General features: G+C 35.2%; 1 protein-coding gene across 8 annotated transcripts in view; it reads right to left on the bottom strand.

The window, feature by feature from the left end:
* The window catches only part of TUT4 (terminal uridylyl transferase 4), a 155,610-nt gene that overhangs the window by 33,879 nt on the left and 94,259 nt on the right, over positions 1–27,472 (bottom strand). For 7 of the 8 annotated variants that reach the window (XM_059922493.1, XM_059922489.1, XM_059922500.1 and 4 more), the window contains exons 8-15: positions 22,079–22,148; positions 20,564–20,690; positions 12,660–12,779; positions 12,280–12,492; positions 8,824–8,998; positions 6,427–7,124; positions 4,269–4,419; positions 1,099–1,185 (exon numbers count right to left, since the gene is read on the bottom strand). In XM_059922493.1, coding sequence (XP_059778476.1) covers positions 1,099–1,185; positions 4,269–4,419; positions 6,427–7,124; positions 8,824–8,998; positions 12,280–12,492; positions 12,660–12,779; positions 20,564–20,690; positions 22,079–22,148 — 1,641 coding nt within the window. The remainder of the gene's footprint in view (positions 1–1,098; positions 1,186–4,268; positions 4,420–6,426; positions 7,125–8,823; positions 8,999–12,279; positions 12,493–12,659; positions 12,780–20,563; positions 20,691–22,078; positions 22,149–27,472) is intronic. The other variant, XM_059922538.1, reaches the window with a different exon arrangement.

Raw genomic sequence — 27,472 nt, forward strand, 5'->3', positions numbered from 1 at the left:
ATTCATCAGCAAATAAAAAGTGCATGGGTTTAATATAACAAGAACTTAGATTTGGTCAATACTTTATACACTAGCAAATATAATTAAAAATAGAATCCTGTACCACAAAACAGATCATATTTTAAAGGTGTAAGTTCATTCTGATCATAAATGAACTCTTTATCCTTTTCTAAAATATTTGGCCACAGAACTCTTGATTCTTTACCCCATGCCCAAAACCTGCCCCCTTCTGCTATTTTTTTGCCATCTCAATTAAACAGCACCACCCAACTAGTGAAGGAAAAATCCTGAAACCATCCTTGACTCCTTTCTTTTTGTCACATCTAACATGTAATGCATCAGCAAATCCTGTTGACTCTACATTCAAAATATATCCTCAATCTGACCACTTCTCACCTACTCTTCCAAATCACTATTATGTCTCATCTGAACTTATGCAACAGCTTCTTAAATGTACTGCTTGCTTCTATTCTTATGGACCTGTACTCATTCTCTCAGATCATGTCACTTATGTGTTAAAACCCTCCAGAAGCCTTCTCATTAGACATTCAAAATAAAATTCAAAGTCCTTCTACCAACACCTATAAGACTCTAATGATCCAAACTCTAGGTTAACTCTCTGATCCCACCTTTCTATTACAGTCTACCTCACACACTCCACTCAAGCCACACTAACTTTCAAGCATGTCAAACATAATTGAGTCATGGGGTACTGTACTTGCTGCTCCTTCTCTCTCGAATGTTCTCTCCTTGAATATTCATAATAATTTGCTCCTTTATATTATTCACGGCTCTGCTCAAATGTCACCTTACCAGAGAGAACTACCATAACACCTCACCACTATCGTTCTAACTCCTGTACTTTAACAGTGTTTATTATTTCCTGATATATTATTTACTTGTCAGTTGACTATCTGTCACCCCTCTTAATATAAGCTTCATGAGAGCCGGTTTCACCTCTTTTATTAGCACTGTATCCCCAGCACCTACAATAGTACCTAACATATAACATGCAATAAACACTTTTTAAACAAATGAATGAAACTCAGACCAGGTAACTATAATAACAAAAGCAATCAATTTTGACATACAACATACCATCATATTCTTTTTGAATAAACTTTTCCAAGCCAATTAAAATTTGCTCCCTGTTGTGTTGTTCAGAAAAAGGTGGTGACAATTCATCTAAGTTAAAAAAAGAGAAGGAAAAAGAAAAGTAAGGAGAATGAAATCTGAAAATGTCTTCAATTTTTTACCCTAAAAACTTTACTTTTCTTCATTATTTGTTGACTCTCTGACATTAAAATCATAAATGTTACTGGGGAAGGAAGGAGCAGAGAAAGAACAGAAAAATAACTTTACAGATCTATGTATATTTCACATGATCATTTTCCCTGTGAAACAGCTACAAGATATACTTTCTTCTACAAATTACTTAATTTTTTTTTTCAGACAATCCACTCTCTGCCATATACATGCTGGTTTTTCCCCTCCTGTTAAGACTACTGTCATACTGTTACACTAGGTACCCAACTCAATCAAATCTAACAGTTCCCTCAAATGCCTGGTCAAGATTCATACCTTCCCTATAAGCTTCTTTATCCAATCACAGCCTTTAATGACCTCTCCTTAATTGAATTTCCTTAGTTCTTCAAACCACTTGCCAGTGTTTATACTGTCCTTTCAGTTTTCTAGTTATTTCATTTATAGTCATCTTATTTTTCCAAATAAGACCATACACTACTTAAGAATAGTCTTTTTTTTTCCTATCTCCTCCTCCAGACTCATACCCAAGAGTTAATATGGTAAGGAATTAAATTACTATTCAGCTTTTGAAAAACAAATGCATCATTAGTGGTTACAAGCTGAATAGCTGAAATACAGGTGATTTTTTTTTGGATTGGAGAAACTATTCTGTGTGATACTCTAATGGTAATATATGACATGATGCACTTGTAAACACCAACAGAACTCTGCAGTATGAAGAGTCAACTTTATGATATGAAAATTTTTAAAAATCATCTAGGAGGTCAGGGGATCTCAGGATGGAATGCAGTCTATAACAAAGAATCCAGCTACATTATAAATGTATAAGAAAACTTCACTCAAGGGAGTGGGGGTGGGGGGAAAGGTGCTAATCTAACTTTGAAAATAAGTGGAGTCTGTAAGACTAAGGGTTAAAGGAACTGCACATAAGCACTGTACTCTAATTGATAAAGTTGCTTCCCATCAGGGTATAGGATAACAGTTCTGATAATGCTATACATGTGTACTTAAATGGAACAATTAAATAAATGCATGGCACATGGTGGGAGCCAGGTTTCTCACTGTTGGAGCTGCACATTTAGAGATAATCAGAAAGAGGAGGCTAGAAAGAGCCATGAGGTAATGTATTAGACTTGGACACATCAGTACAAAGACATGCTTAGCTTAATAAAGGTAAGATGGTCACATGGAAATATTTATAGGTACGTGTATATACATGGATTAGTATACACACATAAATTTTCTTGCTCAGAGAGGACCTAGAAACAACTATACCCAGTAACACCCAAGCACTCTAAACACATCTTGGTTTCTAACACCATTCTCCAATAAAGGAACCAGGGCCCTTTGGGAAAATGTCTAATTCTGGGACTGAGACAGAAATTTTCATGATGATCCTGGAGTATCTTGCAGGGCCAGAAAGTAAGAAAGTGCTAAAATACAAAGGAACAAACTAACAACAACAACAAAAAGAAACCAAAAAACTCCACACACTGATGGGAATATATCAAAAGGTCACAGGAACCAAATGAAAGCACTCCCAACAGCCAAATCTGGAACAATTTGGGCAACAAAAATAGTACTATCGGATTATAACCCAAAGTATAATACATCTATGAGTCCATATTGAGATAAATATATGACTCAATAAATAAAAACAAATGTAGTGAATTATATCTTAATAAAGCTGCTAAAGAAGAATGTGCCATGGTCCAGCCATTCAACTCCTAGGTATTTACCCAAGAGAAATCAAATCATATGTCCATACTCAGACTCATACATGAATGTACACAGTATATTTATTTATAATAGCCAAAATTTAGAAACAAACACAATATTTATCAACAAGTGAGTGGTAAACAAAATGTGATATAGCCACACAACAGAACACAACTCGGCAATACAAAGAAATAAACCACTGATACACATCACAGCATAGATGAATCTCAAAATAATTAAGCCAAGTGAAAGAAGCCAGATCCCCTCATCAAAAAAAAAAAAAAGTACATTCCATGTGATTCTATTTACCTGGAACTCTAGAAAAATTCAAATTAATCTATAGTGACAAAAAGCAGATAAGTAGTTGCCTGGCAGGAGGTGAAGATAAGGAAGGGTAGAAGGAAGGGATTACAATGGAGAACTAATGTTATGACATCAGAAACTTTATCTTACCCGGGACACAGCAAGTAGTTAAAAAATGTTTGCTGAGTGAAGGTTTATTCCAGGTACACCATGAATGTTTATTGAAAAATGGTATGTAAGGCTTTACCCAAATCTTTATAACCTTATCTCCCTCTATTACCTTTCTTATACTCTACCAAATTTAAGGCAATTATTCTCTCAAACAAATACTACACCCTAAGCTTTTATGCATAATCTCTTATATCTGAAAATGCAGTCCATCTCAAATGCCACATCATTAATTCCAATTCCTCTGATCCACTCCAGTTAAAATTAATTGTGTCTGACTGAACTGCATTTTGTTTACCACTGCTATAGAATGTAACACATTCTGCTTCCAATTATGGCAAGTTTCATACATGTCTTATACAACCATTTAGAGTAACACTGTGCAAGAAAATTGCAGTGACGGTAATGTTCTCTATCCAGACTCTCCAATGCAGTAGCCACTAGCCACATGTAGCTACTCAATACTTGAGGTGTGACTAGTATAACTGAGTAACTTAATTTTTTATTTTATTTTAGCTAATTTAAATTTAAATAGACACATATTATCTAGTGACCACCATATTAGACAGCACAAATCCAGAGTCCAAGCTCCTTAAAAGCAACACTATGGACTCTGCATTCCCCTTGGCATTTACCACTGTGCCTTGCACACAGTAGGCATTTAATAAATATATGTGGTTGGGTCTCTAAACTATTTAAAAACCTCTACCCAAACAAAATGTAAGCAAACTATTTTCAAATAAGAAAATAAATATTCAAAATCTAAGAAATAATCTAGTCTTAGGAAGTAGTTCTAGTAATAAAAGACTTACCAAAACATCTTTTACATACTAAATCAAGTATTTCCCGAAATCGATTTGTCATTGGTGGTAGAGGCTTTAGATCAATTTTCCTGAAATCCTCTGGGCAATCATTTTTTGAATGGCCATCCTTTTTGCAGATGCTGCATACTATTGTTGGCGGCTATACAAAGGTTAAAAAAAGAATCTAATAAATAAACTATTGAGGGACTTCATTATCACTTACAAAGCAGTACAAAAAGAAACTTTTATGCAACTCAGTCTGATAACCTGCACTTTCAAGAGGTTAAAAAAAAAAGCATGTTAATGAAATTCAGTATTAAATGTAAAAAAAAACACATTTTGAGCCAACCACTAATTTTCTTCTCCACTAAAATTATATTACCAAGAATTAGATTTACCTGAAGATGTAAGATAAAGGAAATACCAGGAGATACAAAAGGTATAAGTTAATTCAAACAGTGTGATCAGCTCCCAAAATGAAATGCATACATCACATTTTAACCTATTAAGGTCTTTAACAAAGTAGATTATAAAGAAATTCCAAGTGGCACCTTTCATTTCACTTGAAACATTTTCTATCTTCAGAGTCAGTCATTTATAGAAACCATTGCTTGACTAGTTGGTTCAATTTCATTACATTAGCATGGTACTCAAGAAACCAAACTAAAGGGCTGAACTCTAAACGTGACTCAGCTTCATACAAGGAACAACTCTTATGCAATAGCCACAAACTTAACTTTCAAACTCTGCAACACCATTTCAAATGTATTCTAACAGACTACCAGACAGGTGGCCAAAACAGTAAAATTCATCCCAACTGCTTGAAAAAAAACCTCATACGGTTAAGGAAGAGCACTACTCTTTTCTTTATTGTAATATGCCTAGGAACTTAGCTTCTTCCTCCAGGGTTAGCCTGGACATTTACCTAGCCAAATACATACAGAAACCTCTCTTTGTGGGAATGCTGTGCTGTGGGCTAATTAACAGTACCACAGAAATTTTTATCAGCTTTTTAAAGCTTTTAAAAAATGACATATTTATCAGAAAATTCTAGAAAAGTGTTATAGATAACTAGAGAGAGAAATAAAATTGGAGAAATAGTTACCCTAAGATAAGGTTCCAGGAAAAAAAAGTATTAAGAAACGTAAACTGCAGTTATATTACTAAGAGGCTTTTCTAAGTATCTGCCATTTATTTCATCTTTTTTAGTAGTCCATATGCCCTAAATACTACAACCTAAACAAAATGGGACAGAGTATCCTTACAAAGGATGAAGAAACACAGCTTAGTAATTAGGTTAAAAATTCTAAAGCTTGTCAATAAACAATTATCGATAAATCAATAAAACTTGATGACTTTTCAGGGGTTTTTTTTTGTATTCTACTTGGTTTACACATTATCTATATAATCATTTTTTCAACCTAGGTGCTGATACTATTTCAATTATGTACACTACACTTGAAGCAAAGTAACTTACCTAAAACTTTTATTAACAAAGTAATTATTTTCTGTTACAAAGTAGCTTATTTTCTGCTCTCTCAGGTTTTTATTTTCTATAATTTATCAAGTTAAAGTTCAGACTATCCCACTTTAAAAGTGGAAAAGTTAAGACTCCTATAACTCATAAGGGATATGCCAAAATCCAAAGAGAAGCTCAGTGGCAGACACAGGATCTGAATTCATTTTTTTTTTGGTTCCTGATCTTAGTTTTAACTCAACTATCTTTAGTTAAGTTTATATACCAACCTTTGACCCCCACCAAAAAAACTTTAAAACAGAATACTATTAAAGTTTACAGACACTGTATTCTCCTTTGTGGAAGTAAATATAATCATATGTAAAAAAAATGAGCAAAATTTAAAACATATGCTGCCTTTACCAAACTCACTTTCATAAGATATCTGATGAATCCTTTCATATATGAGAAAGTTAAGCAAACCAACTAGTAATAGAGTGCTGAAACATTTCAGGTTTCATATACATTCATAAAAGACAACTACAGGCAAAAATACAAAAAATAAAAGAAACATATACACCAAAATACCATTCCAAAACAATAGTCTACCATCATAGAAGCTATCTTTACATTTCTGAATCTAAAAACTATAAATACAGAGTCATACAACAACCACAAAACGTTACAGATTGTTTACGAACTGTATCCTACCTTGCCAGAGGTTAAAATAAATTTATCAAACACAAAATATAATTCCTGGGTGGGGTGGTTATCATCATCATTAAGGTCAGAAGCATCTTCTGTAGCTTTGCAGTTGCAAGAGGTAGCAGATGTGTCAGTGCATACAATGTGCTGTGAACTTTCTGTTTCTAAATTTGACCTGCAGTCTGTACCAGCAGATTCATCTGGTTCAGGGGGTTTACAATCAATGCAATTATACTGGGTGAGCTCCTTTTTATGACAAGTTTCTGAAGGTACTAAAACATCTTGTTTCTTAATTGATTTTGGCTCTAATTCACTGCTTTCATTGGTGGAAAGAGATGAAGATTCCTGTCCATGTTCAGCCAAATCTAGTTCATTTATCAACAAATTATCATCTTCAGTAATACATCTCTGTGATGTACATTCCATTTCTTCATATTTATCAGGCTGACCTCTTTCTGCACTTATTTTTTCTGTGCTTTCCCCAAGGAGAATGCAACAACTGGATGCCATATTTTCAGACTTCACTGGTTTCTTGCTTATTTTTCCCTTCTCTTTTTTAATGGAATCCACTGTAGATTTATTTCCACCCTTCCTCTGAGGACAGGCAAAATACCGATAAGCTGCCCTGAATCTCTCCACAACATATTCATAAACAAGCTGGCTGTTTAAGCTCCGTGCAACATTCCTCTTGATTGAAAATGGATCTAGTAAAAAAATAAAAAGGTCAGTAGCTAAGTATCTATTAACAAACTACATTTCCAAGCTTATACGAACAGCTACATTGTCAGCAGAGTACATTTTCCCAAAATTTTTCTAAGGTAAACTCCCAATGAGAGTTCCTGCAAACTGAGTAGTGGAAATAAAATAGCAACATCTTTCCTTTGTTTCTGTCATAAAATAAAAAACTAAAAGAAAAAGAGAGAAAAGAATAAAATAAGGTAATTAATGAGAGGATGGCTGAGGAGGCCAACTCAGTAATTACAAAATTTCAATGATGAAATTGCTAGAAAAAGCTGTGCCAATATGCTTCCCTATACTGTCTTTGAATGAAATTTTTCAAGCTCCAGGACCTAGTAATAATTTTCATCTCTTGCCACAATATTCTTCAGTTATATATTCCTTGCAATTTAAACAAATAAAATATAGCCTAAAACTCTCCAGACTTCAAGTTATACTGATTTTAAGATTTAACTTCAGTAATATCAGAAAATTAAAGAGAGAAAGAAGGAGAAATAATAGAAAGATAAGTAGAAAAAATCCTAAGAAAGTAAAAATTAAACCAAAATTTAAATTCTGATCCGGTCTAAAATGGCTATGCTGAAAAGGCTTGCATCAACTGAATCCTCATTATTAAGAGCATAGAACAGAGTTCTGAAAATGTTTTCGGGTTTTTGGATTTTATAAGCCTTAAATACAAATATGCCCCAGGAAAAAAGAACAGTGCCACCCAAAAGACAACACACATTTTCTCCGCTACTGAAGATCATTAAGTGAAAGGATTAATAGGCCAGGTTTCAGATTAAGACTGGGGCATCTGTTACTTTTTACTGTTATCTAAATCCATAGGCTTTTAAAAGCTTTACTTAGCCTCTTTCTCTTTTCTAGAAGAAAAAGAAGAAAAAAAAAAAAAGAAGGCAGAGAGAAATTATGATGGCTGCAGGCTTCAGAGCTCATTTATTTACCATATGTAAGCGAGTACAAGATGTGAGTACGGGTTTGAGTGTATGAGAATATTTGTAAGTCCAACTCACAGTAGAGAAGCCCTGCAGAGGACGGAGGGAAAAGAATGCGTAGTCTAAACAGACTAAAATGATGAACAGAAATTCCATTTCCTATCTATAAAAAGTAAGCAAAATGTTGCGGAATTTAAATTTTTTATTAAGAATTTAGAAGCCATACTATTTATTTCTGTATCTCTAAAGATCTTAATGTTCTTGGGATTTGATGTGAAATCTTATTTGTCAGCATCAATTGTTCTTTTTTCCTTCAGCTTAGCCATATTCAATAAATGAGGTACTTCACAAGACAATGAAAAACTGGATTTTAAGATTATACTTTAACATAATTTTATGACACAAATATATTTAAAAATATCTTACAGTATTCATATAACTATTCTATTTTTCTGTATTTTTGAAATTTTCCACAATTAAAAAATAAAGGCATGTAAACAAGCTAATTACCCTAGCCATTATAATATTTACAGATTGGAAACTTTTAAGTAAGCATTAATTCTATAAAGCTATCATGGACTTGATAAAGAATTTATCCAAAATATATAGTGACAACCTAGTGGCATATAGTGCTACAAAGCTAGGGATAAAATTTATAACACTACATTAGAAATAGATTATGAGTGGCACACACAAAATTCTCCAAATGAAATATAACATATCATCTCACCTTCAATGGCTATTCGCCTTTTAGGCCAGTTTTTGTTTTCTCTTGTTAAAATATCTTGTATCCGTACACATATGACATATTCCTCCAAAGCAAAATCCAGTGTGTAAAATTTTAGCAGCTCTAACCATAACTGTCCCAGGGACACCTGATTTGGTGTTCCCAGTGTTAAAGGAGACTGGAAAAGAAAAAATACCTTTCATTTAAGCTTCACAAAACTATAGAATCGTTTAACTTTCAATTTAAAAAGACCTTAGAGATCACCTTTTCAAAAACTGAGGCATAAAAGAATAGGTTGCCAAAAAGCAATTTGTGGCACAGCTGGGAACAGAGTGTCCCAGATTACTGACTCCTAGAATTTTGTGTTCTTTACACTAAACCAGTGATGCTCAACCTTGGCTGCACATTAGAATCACATTGAGAGCACTACAATTCACTAACACCTGAGCTTGACACCACTCCCATCTCCCATACCTTTCCCAAGACTGTGAATTAATGGACTGAGATTTTTAAAGCTTCCTAAGTGATTGTCCCGTGCTGTGCAGCCAAGGTTGCTAACCACTGTATAACAACTACTATAGCTCCTCCATTGCAGCAATTACTTTTAAAATCTATATAAATGCCCAGGGCTTTCAAAATCTAATTCCTTCATTCAACAAACATTTTAGAACCCACTGTGTCCCTGGCATTGTTCTGGGGATATAAAAAAATAATGGGAGCTCCCACTTAAACCATGCATCACCTACTCTTCTAAGTGCTGCACATATACAACTATTAATTCTAACTGCTATGAAGTAGATACTATAGGGCAAAGATTTGACTCAGGACCACCTGGCTACTGGGTCTGTGATGCTAATCATTATACCATACTGTGACTCAAACAAGGTGAGGTCCTATTTCACAGACTATTAGGAGAGGAAGAGACCACTTAACAATTACAATGAAGGCTACATGCTAAAATGGGTCGCTGAATGGGGGGGGGGGGGTGGTCTTAACAGAAAAGGTAATACCTGAATTCTAAAGCAATTAGCTAGATGAATGCCTGCTGAAAGTGACCACTAAGACATATAAAGGCATAAAAATCATTTACTCATTCCATTCTACAACTATTCACTGAGTGCCTACTATGTGCCAGGCACTTGGGATATATCCGTGAAAAAAAAACAAAGATCCTTGCTTTAGTGGAGCTTACATTCTAGGGGAAGAAGACAATAAGCAATGAACTTAATAAGTAAATTACACAGTAAGTTAGAAGAAGAAAAGTGCCGTGGAAATAAGAAAAAGTTGAGTAGGTTTAGTAAAGGGGATGGGATATGGGAGCAGATTTCAGTGTTAAATATAGTCAGGATAGGACTTGTTGAGAAGGTATGATCTGAAGAAGAGGAAAACGGGTTCTAAGAATAGGAAACAGAGCAAACACACTAAAGTAGGAGTGTAAACAGCTTTAAAAAGAAAACTAGTGTGGCAGAGAGAGGAGAGGAAAAGAGGGAAACAAAGAGCTAACCAGTAAGAACTCTGGCTTTTATTCTAAATTAAATGAGGAGCCACTGAAGCATTTCAAGTGTGGGGAGGGAGAAGGGCATGATCTCACTTAAGTTCTAGAAGAGCCATTCTGATTGTTGTGTTGAGACTATAAAGGGGGCAAGGGTAAATGCAGGGAAACTTATTATGAGTCTGTGGTAGTAGTCCAGGCCAGAGATGATACGGCTAGGACCAGGATGGTAACAGGGGAAGTGGTCAAATTGTGGATATATTTTGAAGTAGAGATGACAGGATTTCCTGACAGACTTGGTATGGGGTATGAAAGAGAGAAGTAAAGGATGACTCCAAGGTTTCTGACTGAGCAACTGAAAGGATGAAGTGCCATCAACTGAGATGGGAAAACTGTATGTGGAGCAAGGGGAAGACTCAGAGTTCAGTTTTAGACACATTAAGATTAAGACATCTATTAGACATCTTAGTAGAAACATTAAATAGCAGGTTGGAAATACAATTATAGAGTTTAGGAGAGAGGTTTGGCCTAACATTTAAACTTGGGAGTCATCATCATATAGATGGTACTTAAAATCCATGGGATTGGATGAGATCACCAAGGGAGTGTAGATACAGAAAAAGGGCAGGGATCAAGGACTGAACCCTAGAATACTCCAACATTAAAGAGATTGGAGAGGAAAGGAAGAACCAACAAAGAGACTGAGAAGGAATAATCAGGCATGGGTGTGGTTCCTGAAAGTCAAGTTAAGAAATTTTTTAGAGAAGGAAATAATCAACTGCAAATGTTGCTGGTAAGTCAAAAAAGATAAAAATTGTGAAATGACTATTGGATTTAGCCATGTGGAGGATACTGACACTGGCAAAACAAGTTTTGGCAGATTGATAGGGGTCAAAGCCTGAGTAGAGTGAGTTAAAAGGAAACAGAGAAATTGGAAATAGTGTATATAAACAATTCTTTCAAAGAAGTTTTCCTGCAAAAGGGAGCGAGGAAATAGCTGGGAGGGGAAATGGTGTCAAGATTTTTCTTTAAAGTGGGAGATATAAAAGCATGTATGATTCAGTAAAAAATGAAAAATTGGTAACCTAGGATGGAAAGAAAAGAACTGCTAGAGCAATGTTCTGGAATAGACAAGAAGGGATGGGACTAAACATACAAGTTAAGATAATGACTTTAGATAGCAACACAGGAACTTCCTTTATGAAAGCCGGCAGCAAGGCAGAGTATGTGAGTGCAGATAGTGGGAGATGGTGGTGGGAGTGGGAAGTTCTCTTTAGATTGCTTCAGTTTTCTCAGAGAAGTAATAATAAGCAAGATCATTAGCTGAGAGTATTGATGGTTTGAGAAGAGGATAGAAGGTAGTCTAGGAAAGTGGAAGAACTGAACATGTGTTTGGGAACTACATATACTTCAGTATAGCTAGAGCAATGATTTCTGTAATGTTCACATTTTTGTAATAATGTCTGTCTACTTCAGAAGACTACATGCTTCTGGAGGACGTAATCCATGAATATACATCTTGGGTTCTCGAGCACTCAAGATAATGCCTGGCACATAGCTGGTCCTTAATAAATGAAGTTTGAATGATTAAATAAGCAAGCCACCCTCTAAAGGAGCACAAGGCCTTTATTTCTTCACCAGTCTGGCAACATAATCCCCATATGCTAAAGCTTTGGTCACAGCCCAACTCCTGAAGGAAATTTTTCTTATCTAAATGAAAAAGATACAAAGAATTACCTTGATATGATTCAAACAATACAAGCCTTTCAAATGAGATATGTATTTATTAGGGAATCTTGGTACTGAAAAACTAAACCAGATCAACCCCTCACTTTACAGATGAGGAAAATGAGGCCAAGAGGCTTACTCAAGGTCAGTCAGTCAATCTACTATTAAAATAGCTTCAATTGAAGGCATCACAAATTCTACAGATAGAAAAGCCAAAAACAAAAACAAAAAGAGCTTACTTTGCCATGTTTTTCCTTCATGGCATTACTTTGGTTGTCTGTTTCTGTCTTCTTGGTATCATCTTTTGGTTGGTCTGCCTTAGCTTTGTTTTCCTCAGCAATTGAGTTTTTCTCAGTTGCACTACTTGAATTATATTCCCACTTCACAAACTTCTCTTCTACTATGCCCTTCAGCTGAAAGTCATCCATTCTTTTTGGGTCAAAGCCTTCAATCTATATAAAAAGGCATTCCAAATTGGTAGTGGAAAAATTATTAAAAGAAAAAAAAAAGATGGACAAACAGACAAACCAGAATTCCAGCTTTAAATGTATGAACAGAGCACTCTGTAAGAATGAACTACATATACACATGTGCGTACATGTTACAAACTGATGCTTACCCAACTTCCAAGTAAGCAAGGAAGAAGAGGGGGTTTTCTTTGTTGTAGAAAAAACATCACCATTAAAGCAAAACAGTAAGAAGGGATTCCGCCATCAGTTTGGGAGTCAATATAGCACAACTGCAAAATGAAGGGGAAAAAAAGTACCACCATTTAACTTCCTTTCTGTTCTCAAAATAAAAGTAGCTTTTATTTTCCTACCATAATCATTGTTAAAAGTTCAAATAATGACAAATATAAGGAATGACCTGAAATCACACCACCCTGAAATAACTATTTATATATTGGTAACCATCTTTCCATTCATTTCCTTACTGCATATGAAGATACATATATATTTTAGTTAAATGGAATCATATCACACATAGTGCTTTTACTGTGGACATCTTTTTAAAATCTTATTTTCTTATCTTGCCTCTACTTCCACCTCGATGTTAACGATCTTCTATGTACTCTTTCATGCCTTTCTCTACACTCAAATAACCATATACAAATATACATACATTCCTATTTTCTATATAAATACAGGGATGATTTTATAGTTTTTGTCACTGTTTTACCAAAATAGACATCTCTCTGTATATTACTCTTCTCCCTTAACAATGCACCAAGAAAGTCCCTCTTAGTCAACACATTTTTTAAAATGGTTAAATTATAGCCTATGATGTGGATGGTTATTCAATAGTTCCCTCAGCCAAGGACTTCCACATTTTGTTCCCAATTTTGCCACTTTAAACAGTCCTGTAATATTTATCCTTATACATTTTCCTAAATACTGGTGGCTCATTTCTATGAGCTATATTCCCAGGAATGTGTTTGCTGGATTTTAAAATGTGATATATTTAAATTCTAACAAATATTATAAGATTGTTTTCCAAAATCAGTACAGAAATTTCTCTTTTCATAAGTAACAAGAATGTATACACATGCTTCCCAATACTAGGTGTTACAACCTTTTTTTTCTTTAAATATTTATTTTATTTACTTATTTATTTGGTTGTGCTGGGTCTTCGTTGCGGCTCGCCTGCTCCTTAGTTGCAGCACATGTGCTCCTTAGTTGCGGCCGGAGGGCTCCTTAGTTGCAGCATGTATGTGGAATCTAGTTTCCTGACCAGGGATCGAACGCAGGCACCCTGCATTGGGAGCGCAGAGTCTTAACCACTGCGCCACCAGGGAAGTCCCTATTTTTTTTATTTTTTCTTTTTAATTAAAGTATAGGTGATTTACAAAGTTGTGTTAGTTTCAGGTGTACAAGTGTTACCACTTTAAAAGAATTGTCAACAAGATGGGTGAGATATAATATCTAATAGTTACTTCAGTTTGCATTTCCTTGATGCTAAGAGGTTATACAAATTTTCATGTATTTACTAACCATTTGGATTTGCTCTTTTCTGAACTATTAAATTTTTTGCCAGTTTTTCTATTTTAATCAATACATATTGATTTGTACGTGTTCTTTATGTTATAAATAATAACTCTTTATATCTGATATATGCATTTGAAAAATGTTATTTTTTCCGAATCTGCTTTGGCATCATTTATGGTACTTTTTATCATATAAAATGTATTGTTTATATAAATAGTTAAATATGCTTATATCTTCTAGGTTTCCTACCATGGTAAAGATGTTTCTCCAATCCACAGGTTACATATACATACTCTTACATTTTCTTCTAAAATTTTGAATTTTCATTTGAGTGGAATTTATTTTTGCATTTAGTGTGCTAAGGGTCCAACATTATTTTCTTCAAGAAAGATACAGTTCTGACAGAACCATTTATTAAATAAACCATTGTTTTCTCACTGAAATCTTTTATTCTTTTCATAGATTAAAATCTCATTTACACTAGGACCTACTTATGGGCTTTCTATTCTGTTCCACAGATCTACTTGTCTATTCCTATGCAATGGTATACACTTACTAAAGCAGTTTTATAGTGGTAAAGTACATCCTCCTTCACTAGTTTTCTTTTTCTGAATTATTTTGGCTTCTCTCAAACATTTATTCTTCCATACTAACTTTAAGACTACATTATAATTTTTTTCCCCAATTCTTGGTAATTCTAATTGAAATTATTGTACATTTGAAAATTAATTTAAGAAGACTTTACATTTTAGGGATATCATCTCCCTATCCAATAACTTGGTGTATTTGCGTTTTCCAAAAATTTAGGAGTTGTCATCAATTACTCACTTTCCCTCACCTCTTGCATCCATTACCTCTCCAAGTCCTACTTCCAAAACTTATCCCAAATCTGTCTACTTGGCTTCATATCCATTCTAACCTAGCACAGATCATTATCCTCTCTAGCTGATCTACCACAACAGCCTGTTCACTGGGTTCCCTATTTCTACTCTTTACCCCCAAAAGACCTTTTCCAAGCATAAATCACGTCAAGTCATACACTGCTTTTAAAACTTATCCTGTGCTTTCCCAATGTAATTAAAATACAAGTTCCTTACCACTGGAAGTGTCTGTCTAACCTCATCCTCTACAACTTTCACTCTCACTCGCTTCATTCCAGTCACTCTTGCCTTTTTCTGCTCCTTAAGAGCTCATTCTCACCTTAGAGGCTTTTTACTAGCTATCGCTTGGATGCTATTCCCTGAGACGATCAAGTGGCTGGTTATGCTGGTCAGAGTTTATATATCACATCCTCAAAGAGACTTCCCTGACCATCCAGTGAAATGTCACTCACTTATCACATCACCTCATTTTAATGGCACTAAATTCTACCAGATATTGTGTTATTTATATATTTGTTTACTGTCTGATTCTTCCAAAAGTACGTAAGCTTCGTGACAGTGGGACTCAGTACATCTTGTTAGATGTTTCCAACACCTAAGAACAGTATTTAGCACATAGGAAGCATTTAACAAATGTCTGCTCAATAAATAAATTTGTTCAGATTTTGTTTTCACCATTCAATAATACAATTTTCTTCCTGTACACTTATTAAATTTATTCATTAGTATTTTATAATTTGTGTCACTGTCATGAAGATAATATTTTTCCCTGCTTCTATTCTATAAGATTATTTTTATGACAGAGAAAAGCTACTGATTTTTGTATGTTTATAGTGTATTTAGTCATCACAAATTCTAGCAGTTTTTAACTAGGGTTTTCTAGATATACAATCATATCATTAGCAAAGAGAACATCTTATTGTTTTTCTAATATTTACATTCATTACTTCATTTTCTTTCCTTGTTGCATTTTTTTTTAATATTCAATTTTTTTTACTTATTTATTTATTTTTGGCTGTGTTGGGTCTTCGTTTCTGTGCGAGGGCTCTCTCTAGTCGCGGCAAGCAGGGGCCACTCTTCATCGCGGCGCGTGGGCCTCTCACTATCGTGGCCTCTCTTGTTGCGGAGCACAGGCTCCAGATGCGCAGGCTCAGTAATTGTGGCTCACGGGCCTAGTTGCTCCGCGGCATGTGGGATCTTCCCAAACCAGGACTTGAACCCATGTCCTCTGCATTAGCAGGCAGATTCTCAAGCACTGCACCACCAGGGAAGCCCCTTGTTGCATTTTTTAAATCTCCAAAACAATGTATAACATAATTGATGAACATCTCTGTAATATTCCTTATTTTAACACATATGGCTTGAGCAATTCACTTTTTTTTTTTTTATAAATTTATTTATTTATTTATTTATTTTTGGTTGTGTTGGGTCTTCGTTTCTGTGCGAGGGCTCTCTCCAGTTGCGGCGAGCGGGGGTCACTCTTCATCGCAGTGCGCGGGCCTCTCACTATTGCGGCCTCTCCCGTTGCGGAGCACAGGCTCCAGACACGCAGGCTCAGTAGTTGTGGCTCACGGGCCCAGCTGCTCCGCGGCATGTGGGATCCTCCCAGACCAGGGCTCAAACCCGCGTCCCCTGCATTAGCAGGCGGATTCTTAACCATTGCGCCACCAGGGAAGTCCCCACTTTCTTATATTTTATTTAGACTTTTGCATTTACTTAAGTAAGATCAGTCTGTAACTGGACTGTTATTATTTTCTTCTTTACATAATAAAGACGTAGCATAATCGCTAAAGCCTTCATGGCTTAGTAAATTTAAGAATATAATTTGAAATAAAAGATAAAAGCACTTATAAAAAGAGCTTAGGACTTCCCTGGTGGCGCAGTGGTTAAGAATCCGCCTGCCAATGCAGGGGACAGGGGTTTGATCCCTGGTCTGGGAAGATCCCACATGCCATGGAGCAACTAAGCCCACATGCCACAACTACTGAAGCCTGTGCAGCTAGAGCCCGTGCTCCGCAGCAAAAGAAGCGACCACAGTGAGAAGCCCATGCACCGCAACGAAGAGTAGCCCCCACTTGCTGCAACTAGAGAAAGCCCGCGCACAGCAACGAAGACCCAACACAGCCATAAATAAATAAATAATAAATAAATTTAAATAAATAAATAAATTTGAAAAAGAGCTCGAAATATTCCACTAGAATAAATTCTCATTTATCCAGGGTATTAGGACAAAGGGTATGCTGCCTAATGAATAAGTCAAGTTAACCAGAAACTTCTTTGCAACTATAAGGAGCTGCTCATGTAAGCTGTTAACACTATCAGACATCTCACAGAGGACAAACACTGAGGTAGTTTAACAGACAGCTCTTAAAACACAGAAATCTCACAGCCAAGATATGGAAATAACCTAAATGTCTATAGACAGATAAATGGATAAAGGAAATGTGCTATATACACACAATGAAACATTATTTAGCCTTAAAAAAAGAAGGAAATTCTGCCATTTGCGACAATACAGATAGACCTAGAGGACATTATTTATGCTAAGTGAAATAAGACAGGCACAGAAAGACAAATGTTATATCTCACTTATATGTGGAATCTAAAATAGTCAAACTAATTAGAAGCGAAGAGATTGGTGGCTACTGGAGGCTGGGGTAGAGGGAAATGGGAAGATGTTGGTCAAGGGGTATAAAATTTCAGTTACACAAGATAAATAAGTTATGGTGATCTAATGTATAGTGTGGTGACTATAGTTAACCATACTGTACTATATACTTGAAATTTGTTAAGAAGTTAGATCTCAAGTGTTTTCTCACTACACACACAAAAAAGGTAACTAAAATGGTAACTATGTGAGGTACCAGATATGTTAATTAGCTTGACTGATTATTTCACAATGTATACATATATCAAATCACCAAGTTGTATACCTTAAATATATACAATAAAAAATAAAAATAAAGTAAAAACCCCAGGAATCTCTTTTAGATGTCAGATATTGCTAAAATTAATTCTTATGTTAACCACAAAAAGTGGCTCTGAGTCAGGAAACTTGACTATAATGGACTGATAAGGCTAAGAGTTTTGCTGCCCAGAGTATTAATAGGCTTTCCCAGAAAACAATTTCTTATTAGTAGGATGCTAAGAATATAGCTACTTAAGAGTGGAGACAGCCAGAGAACAATCAACAGCAATCTCATGATATCAATTACAAGAATAAATTATATTCATATACTACAATTTTTCTGAACCCTCAAATCGTGGAAAATCTGTGCTTTACTAAATAACGTACAATGTGGATTAAAACTTCAAGATAAATAAAGCTGTTGGAAAAAAATCTTTGAGAAGAATTATTTGAGAGGAATCATTTCTCGGTTTCTTACAATAAACTCAGAAAATGAAAACCATTGGGAAAAGCTCTTTGCAACTAACACAGCTGCCAAAAATGAGACACATCCTTCTGTTGGAAACAGAAAGGAACCACTCTGCAACCAGCTTTGTAACACATTTTTTAGTGTCCTTCACTGATTGGTATGTTTAGAATCAATATAAATTTGAGTAACCTTTTCAAAGAGCCACTTTAGGAAACAAAGTTTATAGGCCACTTTTTTTTCCCCAAATGAAAATAAGCTGAATACCATTTATAGTCTTCTAACACAGTCTACTTACTTAAAAGAACAAAAGAAGTGTGTGAGAAAACTAAGACTATTTATGACCACCAAAAAATTAAGGCATAATTAAATAGTACAATCCCAGAGGCAGCTATTTATTCCTTCATTCCTTATGAAGCCACTAACCTTCCTGGAGTTGATAAACTTAGTTTCCTGAGTAATAGCTGGGCCTTGTCTACCAGTCTCATCCCATACTCTGAGAAACTTTAGTTACTAGGGTTGTCACACCAGTCCTGTCCTTGCTGACTTATCGTTGTTTAAATAATCTCACTTGCCAATTGAACAAAAAAGATTTGTGTAGCATTTTAGAATTCAAAGTATATTCTCATTCATTATCTCATACCACTTTTGAAATAATCTCTCCAGATTCACTTCCAAGGATTAACAATCTTTCTGAAGAACTGGGCCATGTATTCACCAAATATTTATTAAATGCCTACTCTGCACTGGCACAGTAAAATAAGAAGCACTAGGACCAGCCGTGAATAAATAAAACAGACTAAAATTCCTATCCTTGCAGGGTTTAAAATTTCATGGACGAAAACAGATCACAAACAAACATATGAATATGTATGGCAGGTGGCAGTAAGTGCTATGAACAAAATAAAGCAGGGTAAAGGCAGAGAGAGTGATGGAGGCAATGCTATTTTATACAGGGTGGTCCAGGAAACTCTGGTAAGATGAAATTTGAGCAGAAACTTGAAAAAAAGTAAAAGAGTGAAGCATTCTGGATATGTGGGGTAAGAACATTTTAGATGAAGGGAATAGCAAACACAAAGGTGTTAGGTATGAAGACACCCCAACTTAGGCTTTCTGACTGTTCCATACTTTTCAAGCTGTTCCTTACTCAGACAGCTGGTTCTGTCCCAACTATGGGGAGAATCAAAAGTCGAGACAAATTATTTCTAAAAGAATCCTCTGGCTGTTTTTGTTCTCAAGTTATCACTCCACCACTACCCCTTTAATTCATCTTCTTTGTGTAAGACAGAGAATTTACTCATCATTAGTCTAACAAGTAATGAATACTACACTGATGAATACTATATAAAAAAACTAAAACCTCTCTCTCTCTAGTCATTTGGACTGATATTTACAACTCCTCGCCACCTCCAAGGGGTAACCTGGAGCACAGGGGGAACCACAGCCTTTAATAATATGTTAATTCTAATTTAGGAAACTTAGATAACGGATTCTTAGCAGTTGGCCATTCAGAAATTGCTGCAGGTGGGATTTCCCTGGTGGCGCAGTGGTTAAGAATCCGCCTGCCAATGCAGGGGGCAGGGGTTTGAGCCCTGGTCCAGGAAGATCCCACATGCCACGAAGCAACTAAGCCCGTGTGCCACAACTACTGAGCCTGAGCTCTATAGCCCATGAGCCACAACTACTGAACCCATGCGCCTAGAGCCCACGTTCCGCAACAAGAGAAGCCACCGCAATGAGAAGCCCGCTCACCACAATGAAGAGGAGTCCCCACTCGCCGCAACTAGAGAAAGCCCGTGCGCAGCAACAAAAGACCCAACGCAGCCAAAAATAAGTAAATAAATTCATTAAAAAAAAAAAAAAGAAAGAAATTGCTGCAGGTTACCAATAATTTAGAGGAAAGAGAATAATGTTCTAAGACAGAGACTGGGAAAAAATATGCTAACAAAAGAATCTTAACTTGCATAATCATATCTTACAACCTTACAACCTTACAATAAGAGTGAAAACTTGAGTCTCAAATACTAAGATGTGAAAGAGAATATTACTACACTGCATAAAAGAGAATAAAGTATAATAATTAAACATTCTAAAATATATTAATAAACTCTACATGCCTATGAAACTTTATTTTCATGTCCATTATCAGAACCTGCCACACCACTTTCCGTCCACAGATAACTATTTTGTCCCCACATTATTATGATTTATGTTACATGTTAGTGCAAGAAAAAGCCTCAGTTATCTTAAATGTTAAGTACTTTTTTCCTCTGTTCCACTTACCTTAGCCCAATAGCGAAAGGCTAACACCAAGGGAGTAAAGACAGGTTCCATTTTGCCAAGAGCAGCAAGTAAATCAGTAGTGAGGCATGCCATATCATTTCCTGCACTCACTCTACAAAGTAAACCACTGTGAATGAGAAAGAAACAAATTTTCACTGTACTTATACCTTAAAAACCAGAATACTTCAAATCCTGTGGCTATCCTTTCCAGTCACCACAATTAACACCTAAGAAGTCATAATAAAAACAAATGTTTTAATAAACTTAGAGCTAATAGAAAACTATATTATCATTTCCATCACTAGAGTTCCATACAAATTAAAGATGTTTTAACTCTTCATTTATACTTCAGAAATAAATTTTAACCTCACTTAGTATTTAATATTTAAGTTCATGAAAAATTAATTTCAAAAGCAGCATTAAGAGTCACCAAAACTTGATTTATGTGAGGGGAAAGACATTGATATCATCAATGTCAAATAGTACAACATACCTTCCTAGTCCATTCTTTTTGCTTTGCACATGATAAAAACAAAAAATGAAATACTGAACTGACTAGCTATACTTCTTGACTCTAATTTTTCCTATCCAAGCTTTCATGACTTTATTGATATGCTATTTTCAGATTAGAGATCAGAAAGAATTTATCTATTAATCCACAAGTAATGCTTATATGTAAGTGAAAACAGGAGCTACCTTAAACAAAGTGACAGAATTGTAGAAGAAACATTTTTGTGGCAGGGAAAAGAATGTGACTGAGGTTGCCGCAGAGGCAATTTGACACAATGTGGTAGGAAAAACACTAGAAGTCAGAATACCTCTATTCCAATTCTGATTTTCCCCTGAATAATTTGAATTTGGACAAATCACTTAATCACTCCAGGTCTCAATTTTCTAATTTAGAAAATAAGGAAGTTGAACTAGATCTCCAAAGACTCTTCTAGCTTTGAATAAGAAAACAGAGTAATCTTAAAATGTAAGAAATAATAATTAATAATCAATAAAAGAATACATTATTATTTCTGTATTGTTTCCATCTCTCCCACATTGGTTTCAAATACAATTATTTTAGTTTCCTTTGTCAAAGGCATGTTGCTCTCTCAGTCCTATAAATATCTGAATAGAAAGCGAAGATCAATCTTCAATGACTCCTTGAATTTCAGTGAACTAAAAACTAGATTCTAATAGATCCTTGAGAAGAGAGTCTATTTCTTATTTATGTTTGAAATAAGCAAAGCAGTACCTAACATATAGTAAATGCTCAATACTGTTGGGTGAATAAACAAATGAAAAGTTTTGCATTAGAATGTTTTATTTTTAACTCTCTAATAACTCCATTTCTTGTTCACATGCTTTTAGCAGGCTTGCTAATTTTAATAAATAGAAACTAGCTTAGTCAAATTAATCCAAGGAGAAATCTAAAACAAAACTCTTCTCTCTTACAGATATCCACTGCATACTTGGTTGTTGTTAATTTTTTTTTAAAAACTTTATTTTCTCTTCATTGTTACCAACCTTTTCCGATCTTTGCACACCACAACAGGAACTTTAGCGTGAAAATCAGATTCCACATCTACATATAATACTAATAAAGAAAAAAAATAAAACATGTAAGCTAATGTCAACATCTCTCAAATGTTTGCTCTATGGTAAACATTAAGTAATAGTTTCCTTCTAAAAATCACTCTCACTGCTTCTGTGGGATAATCCACTCTTCTCGTTATGAGCATCAACCCAACAACCCAACAGAATCTCTTACATCTCTTGGTGTCATTTGCTGTATTATCACAAACCACAGACAGGCAGAGTCCCAAATACTGTCTGAACATTATAATTACCTTAAGAAGAAAGGTTTTAACATCCCGAAAAGTTTGAATATTTCCAAGTAAATATACAATCTAGTCAAAGTCGTTAAACCTTCATAGATACAGCAAACAGAGGACACCACTTACTTCTGAAGGCTATTTCCACAGGAGTCACGAAATGAGAACCTACAATGCTTTGACAATATAGTTCTTTTAAATTATCCATGGCAGTAAAAGGCTAACTCTACTGGCCCTATTTCCTGTTAATATACGAAGAGTCTGCCAAAGCTCTTAAGGAAGGACTAACAGGTGAAGCACACTTCCACTCTGAAGTCTTTCTCTACATCTCCAAGGTAGGCCCCATGCCATAAAATATCTAATCTAAACAAAAATAGATGGATTAACATTATCTCATTTGAAGTTCAAAAAAAAAATCTCTTAGTAGTACCTGTTGGAATTATTAATCTATCCAAAACAAATGTGCTGAAGAGCTTTATGTCAGGAGTTACATTATGCATGGTGGATATGACAATGAATAGATACAAAGAGCTCAATTAGGGATCTGGAAAACAAATATATAAACAAATAAATCCTGTAGATAACAGGATAGAGGTCTTTAAAGAGAAGAGAGGGCATAAAGGAGGGAATAATCAATTTTACATTCAGACTGAATTTTAAAAACCTATGTTATGTGACTTAAGATGATCTATTCATGTATTTTAGTGGAAAACATATTTTTAAAATATTTTTGCTACGTTGATAGTGTCTAGTGAGTCTAAAGAGGTAAAAGCGCTTATCTATACTATGCTTTAGAGTTTTTGTGCAATGAGAGTCAACTATTTATTACAGAAGAAAACTCCCTTTACAGGTTAAACTAGACCAAAATCATCCCTTAAATATTAATATCCCAGGAAAATGGCCAAAAAGCTGATAAATAATGGAGAGCTGATAGGGCAGACAGAGAGAAGAAAAGAAGTTTAGAACTGACACTAGAGCCAATGAGAGGGTATGGCTAAAATCAATAAGCCTTCTCTTCTAAGCCAAAATGGAAATATTTTTGACAGGTAATTTTTTTTTTTTTTTTAAATGGGCACCGGGGAGTCTGATTTTTCCAGTCCCAAGCCACAAGTTTCCAGTTAATTTTGAATAGCCAGAGTAGTTGGCTCTTTCAAGACCCATGCTCCACCCCCCATAATTTTACTTATTGCTTAATTATTTTTGCCTAGAAATGCTTTTCTAAATTCAATTCAAATTTTCATTAACTTGTACTGAGAAGCTCTTAGGTGTTGTGTATTGTTGTAAACTCTCTAATAAGCATGGATCTTTTTCAGTGTTCCCAACAACAGAGGCTCTGAGAGGTTAATTGCTCAGGTTCTCTTTGAATCTGATTTCTTTTTTTTTTTTTTCCACACACACACACTGTATTTTATTTTTACAAGAGATAAATAGACTGACACCAAGCATTGTACATGGATGACCACAGCAAAAGCAACAATGATTGCAATTACCAAACATGAAACACACTAATACTATGTCATAATATTGACATTCAGTCCAGTAATCCTCCACTGTAACAGCTCCTTTACTTTGCAGTGAAAATTGATTTGTATATTCTTTGCCTCTGAGTCCTTGTGGGATTTTTTTTTTTTTAATTCAGACAGAAAGTCACAAAAATTATACTCATCCTCATCAGTTCACTCAGTCCCATGTAATTAATTTTTTTTTATCTTGATCTTTTGTTAGCACTTTTATGAGTTCATCAGTTTTTCATTAGAGTTCTGAAAATGCTTATTCATTCAGTTCAGCAGTACAGTCAGTTACCAGAAACCTGTACTTGTCAGAGTCTTTTCCATGAACTTCCTGAAGATGAAACCCTTTTATAAGAACATATTTACAAAAGCATCAGAGTACACCCAGAACTGTCTGGAAATGACAAAAGACTTAAAAATGACCACAGTTAAAGATTTGATGAAAGTTCATAATAATGCAGTTGACAAGAAAATTAGTTATTTCTGAGATATACATTTTAAGGTAATAACTAGGATTATGACTTATAACATTATACCAGAACATATAAGATTTTTAGAAATTTCATGTAATGTCTGAAACACTTATATTAACATATTTCCATACAAATAACCCAATGAAAGTTTAGTATGAGTTGTTTTGTTTGTTTTTTTATACTGCAGGTTCTTATTAGGCATCAATTTTATACACATCAGTGTATACATGTCAATCCCAATCGCCCAATTCAGCACACCACCATCCCCACCCCACCGCAGTTTTCCCCCCTTGGTGTCCATATGTCCGTTCTCTACATCTGTGTCTCAACTTCTGCCCTGCAAACCGGCTCATCTGTACCATTTTTCTAGGTTCCACATACATGCGTTAATATACGATATTTGTTTTTCTCTTTCTGACTTACTTCACTCTGTATGACAGTCTCTAGATCCATCCACGTCTCAACAAATGACTCAATTTTGTTCCTTTTTATGGCTGAGTAATATTCCATTGTATATATGTACCACATCTTCTTTATCCATTCGTCTGTTGATGGGCATTTAGGTTGCTTCCATGACCTGGCTATTGTAAATAGTGCTGCAATGAACATTCGGGTGCATGTGTCTTTTTGAATTACGGTTTTCTCTGGGTATATGCCCGGTAGTGGGATTGCTGGGTCATATGGTAATTCTATTTTTAGTTTTTTAAGGAACCTCCATATTGTTCTCCATAGTGGCTGTATCAATTTACATTCCCACAAACAGTGCAAGAGGGTTCCCTTTTCTCCACACCCTCTCGAGCACTTGTTGTTTGTAGATTTTCTGATGATGCCCATTCTAACTGGTGTGAGGTGATACCTCATTGTAGTTTTGATTTGCATTTCTCTAATAATTAGTGATGTTGAACATCTTTTCATGTGCTTCGTGGCCGTCTGTATGTCTTCTTTGGAGAAATGTCTATTTAGGTCTTCTGCCCATTTTTGGATTGGGGTGTTTGTTTCTTTAATATTGAGCGCTTTGTCCGTTGATTTGTTTGCAAATATTTTCTCCCATTCTGAGGGTTGTCTTTTCATCTTGTTTATGGTTTCCTTTGCTGTGCAAAAGCTTTGAAGTTTCATTAGGTCCCATTTGTTTATTTTTGTTTTTATTTCCATTTCTCTAGGAGGTGGGTCAAAAAGGATCTTGCTGTGATTTATGTCAAAGAGTGTTCTTCCTATGTTTTCCTCTAAGAGTTTTATAGTGTCCAGTCTTACACTTAGGTCTCGAATCCATTTTGAGTTTATTTTTGTGTATGGTGTTAGGGAGTATTCTAATTTCATTCTTTTACATGTAACTGTCCAGTTTTCCCAGCACCACTTATTGAAGAGGCTGTCTTTTCTCCATTGTATATCTTTGCCTCCTTTGTCATAGATTAGTTTTCCATAGGTGCGTGGGTTTATCTCTGGGCTTTCTATCTTGTTCCATTGGTCTATGTTTCTGTTTTTGTGCCAGCACCATATTGTCTTGATTACTGTAGCTTTGTAGTATAGTCTGAAGTCAGGGAGTCTGATTCCTCCAGCTCCGTTTTTTTCCCTCAAGACTGCTTTGGCTATTCGGGGTCTTTTGTGTCTCCATACAAATTTTAAGATGATTTGTTCTAGTTCCGTAAAAAATGCCATTGGTAATTTGATAGGGATTGCATTGAATCTGTAGATTACTTTGGGTAGTATAGTCATTTTCACAATGTTGATTCTTCCAATCCAAGAACATGGTATATCTCTCCATCTGTTGGTATCATCTTTAATTTCTTTCATCAGTGTCTTATAGTTTTCTGCATACAGGTCTTTTGTCTCGCTAGGTAGGTTTATTCCTAGGTATTTTATTCTTTTTGTTGCAATGGTAAATGGGAGTGTTTCCATAATTTCTCTTTCAGATTTTTCATCATTAGTGTATAGGAATGCAAGAGATTTCTGTGCATTAATTTTGTATCCTGCAACTTTACCATATTCATTAATTAGCTCTAGCAGTTTTCTGGTGGCATTTTTAGGATTCTCTATGTATAATATCGTGTCATCCGCAAACAGTGACAGTTTTACTTCTTCTTTTCCAATTTGTATTCCTTTTATTTCTTTTTCTTCTCTGATTGCCATGGCTAGGACTTCCAGAACTATGTTGAATAATAGTGGTGAGAGTGGACATCCTTGTCTCATTCCTGATCTTAGAGGAAATGCTTTCAGTTTTTCACCATTGAGAATGATGTTTGCTGTGGGTTTGTCATATATGGCCTTTATTATGTTGAGGTAGGTTCCCTCTATGCGCACTTTCTGGAGAGTTTTTATCATAAATGGGTGTTGAATTTTGTCAAAAGCTTTTTCTGCATCTATTGAGATGATCATATGGTTTTTATTCTTCAATTTGTTAATATGGTGTATCACGTTGATTGATTTGCGTATATTGAAGAATCCTTGCATCCCTGGGATAAATCCCACTTGATCGTGGTGTATGATCCTTTTAATGTGTTGTTGGATTCTGTTTGCTAGTATTTTGTTGAGGATTTTTGCATCTATATTTATCAGTGATATTGGTCTGTAATTTTCTTTCTTTGTAGTGTCTTTGTCTGGTTTTGGTATCAGGGTGATGGTGGCCTCATAGAATGAGTTTGGGAGTGTTCCTTCCTCTGCAATTTTTTGGAAGAGTTTGAGAAGGATGGGTGTTAGCTCTTCTCTAAATGTTTGATAGAATTCACCTGTGAAGCCATCTGGTCCTGGACTTTTGTTTGTTGGAAGATTTTTAATCACAGTTTCAATTTCATTGCTTGTGATTGGTCTGTTCATATTTTCTGTTTCTTCCTGGTTCAGTCTTGGAAGGTTATACCTTTCTAAGAATTTGTCCATTTCTTCCAGGTTGTCCATTTTATTGGCATAAAGTTGCTTGTAGTAGTCTCTTAGGATGCTTTGTATTTCTGCAGTGTCTGTTGTAACTTCTCCTTTTTCATTTCTGATTTTATTGATTTGAGTCCTCTCCCTCTTTTTCTTGATGAGTCTGGCTAATGGCTTATCAATTTTGTTTATCTTCTCAAAGAACCAGCTTTTAGTTTTATTGATCTTTGCTCTTGTTTTCTTTGT

This window comes from Balaenoptera ricei, chromosome 1 (genome assembly GCF_028023285.1).
Source record: "Balaenoptera ricei isolate mBalRic1 chromosome 1, mBalRic1.hap2, whole genome shotgun sequence".
NCBI lineage: Eukaryota > Metazoa > Chordata > Mammalia > Artiodactyla > Balaenopteridae > Balaenoptera > Balaenoptera ricei.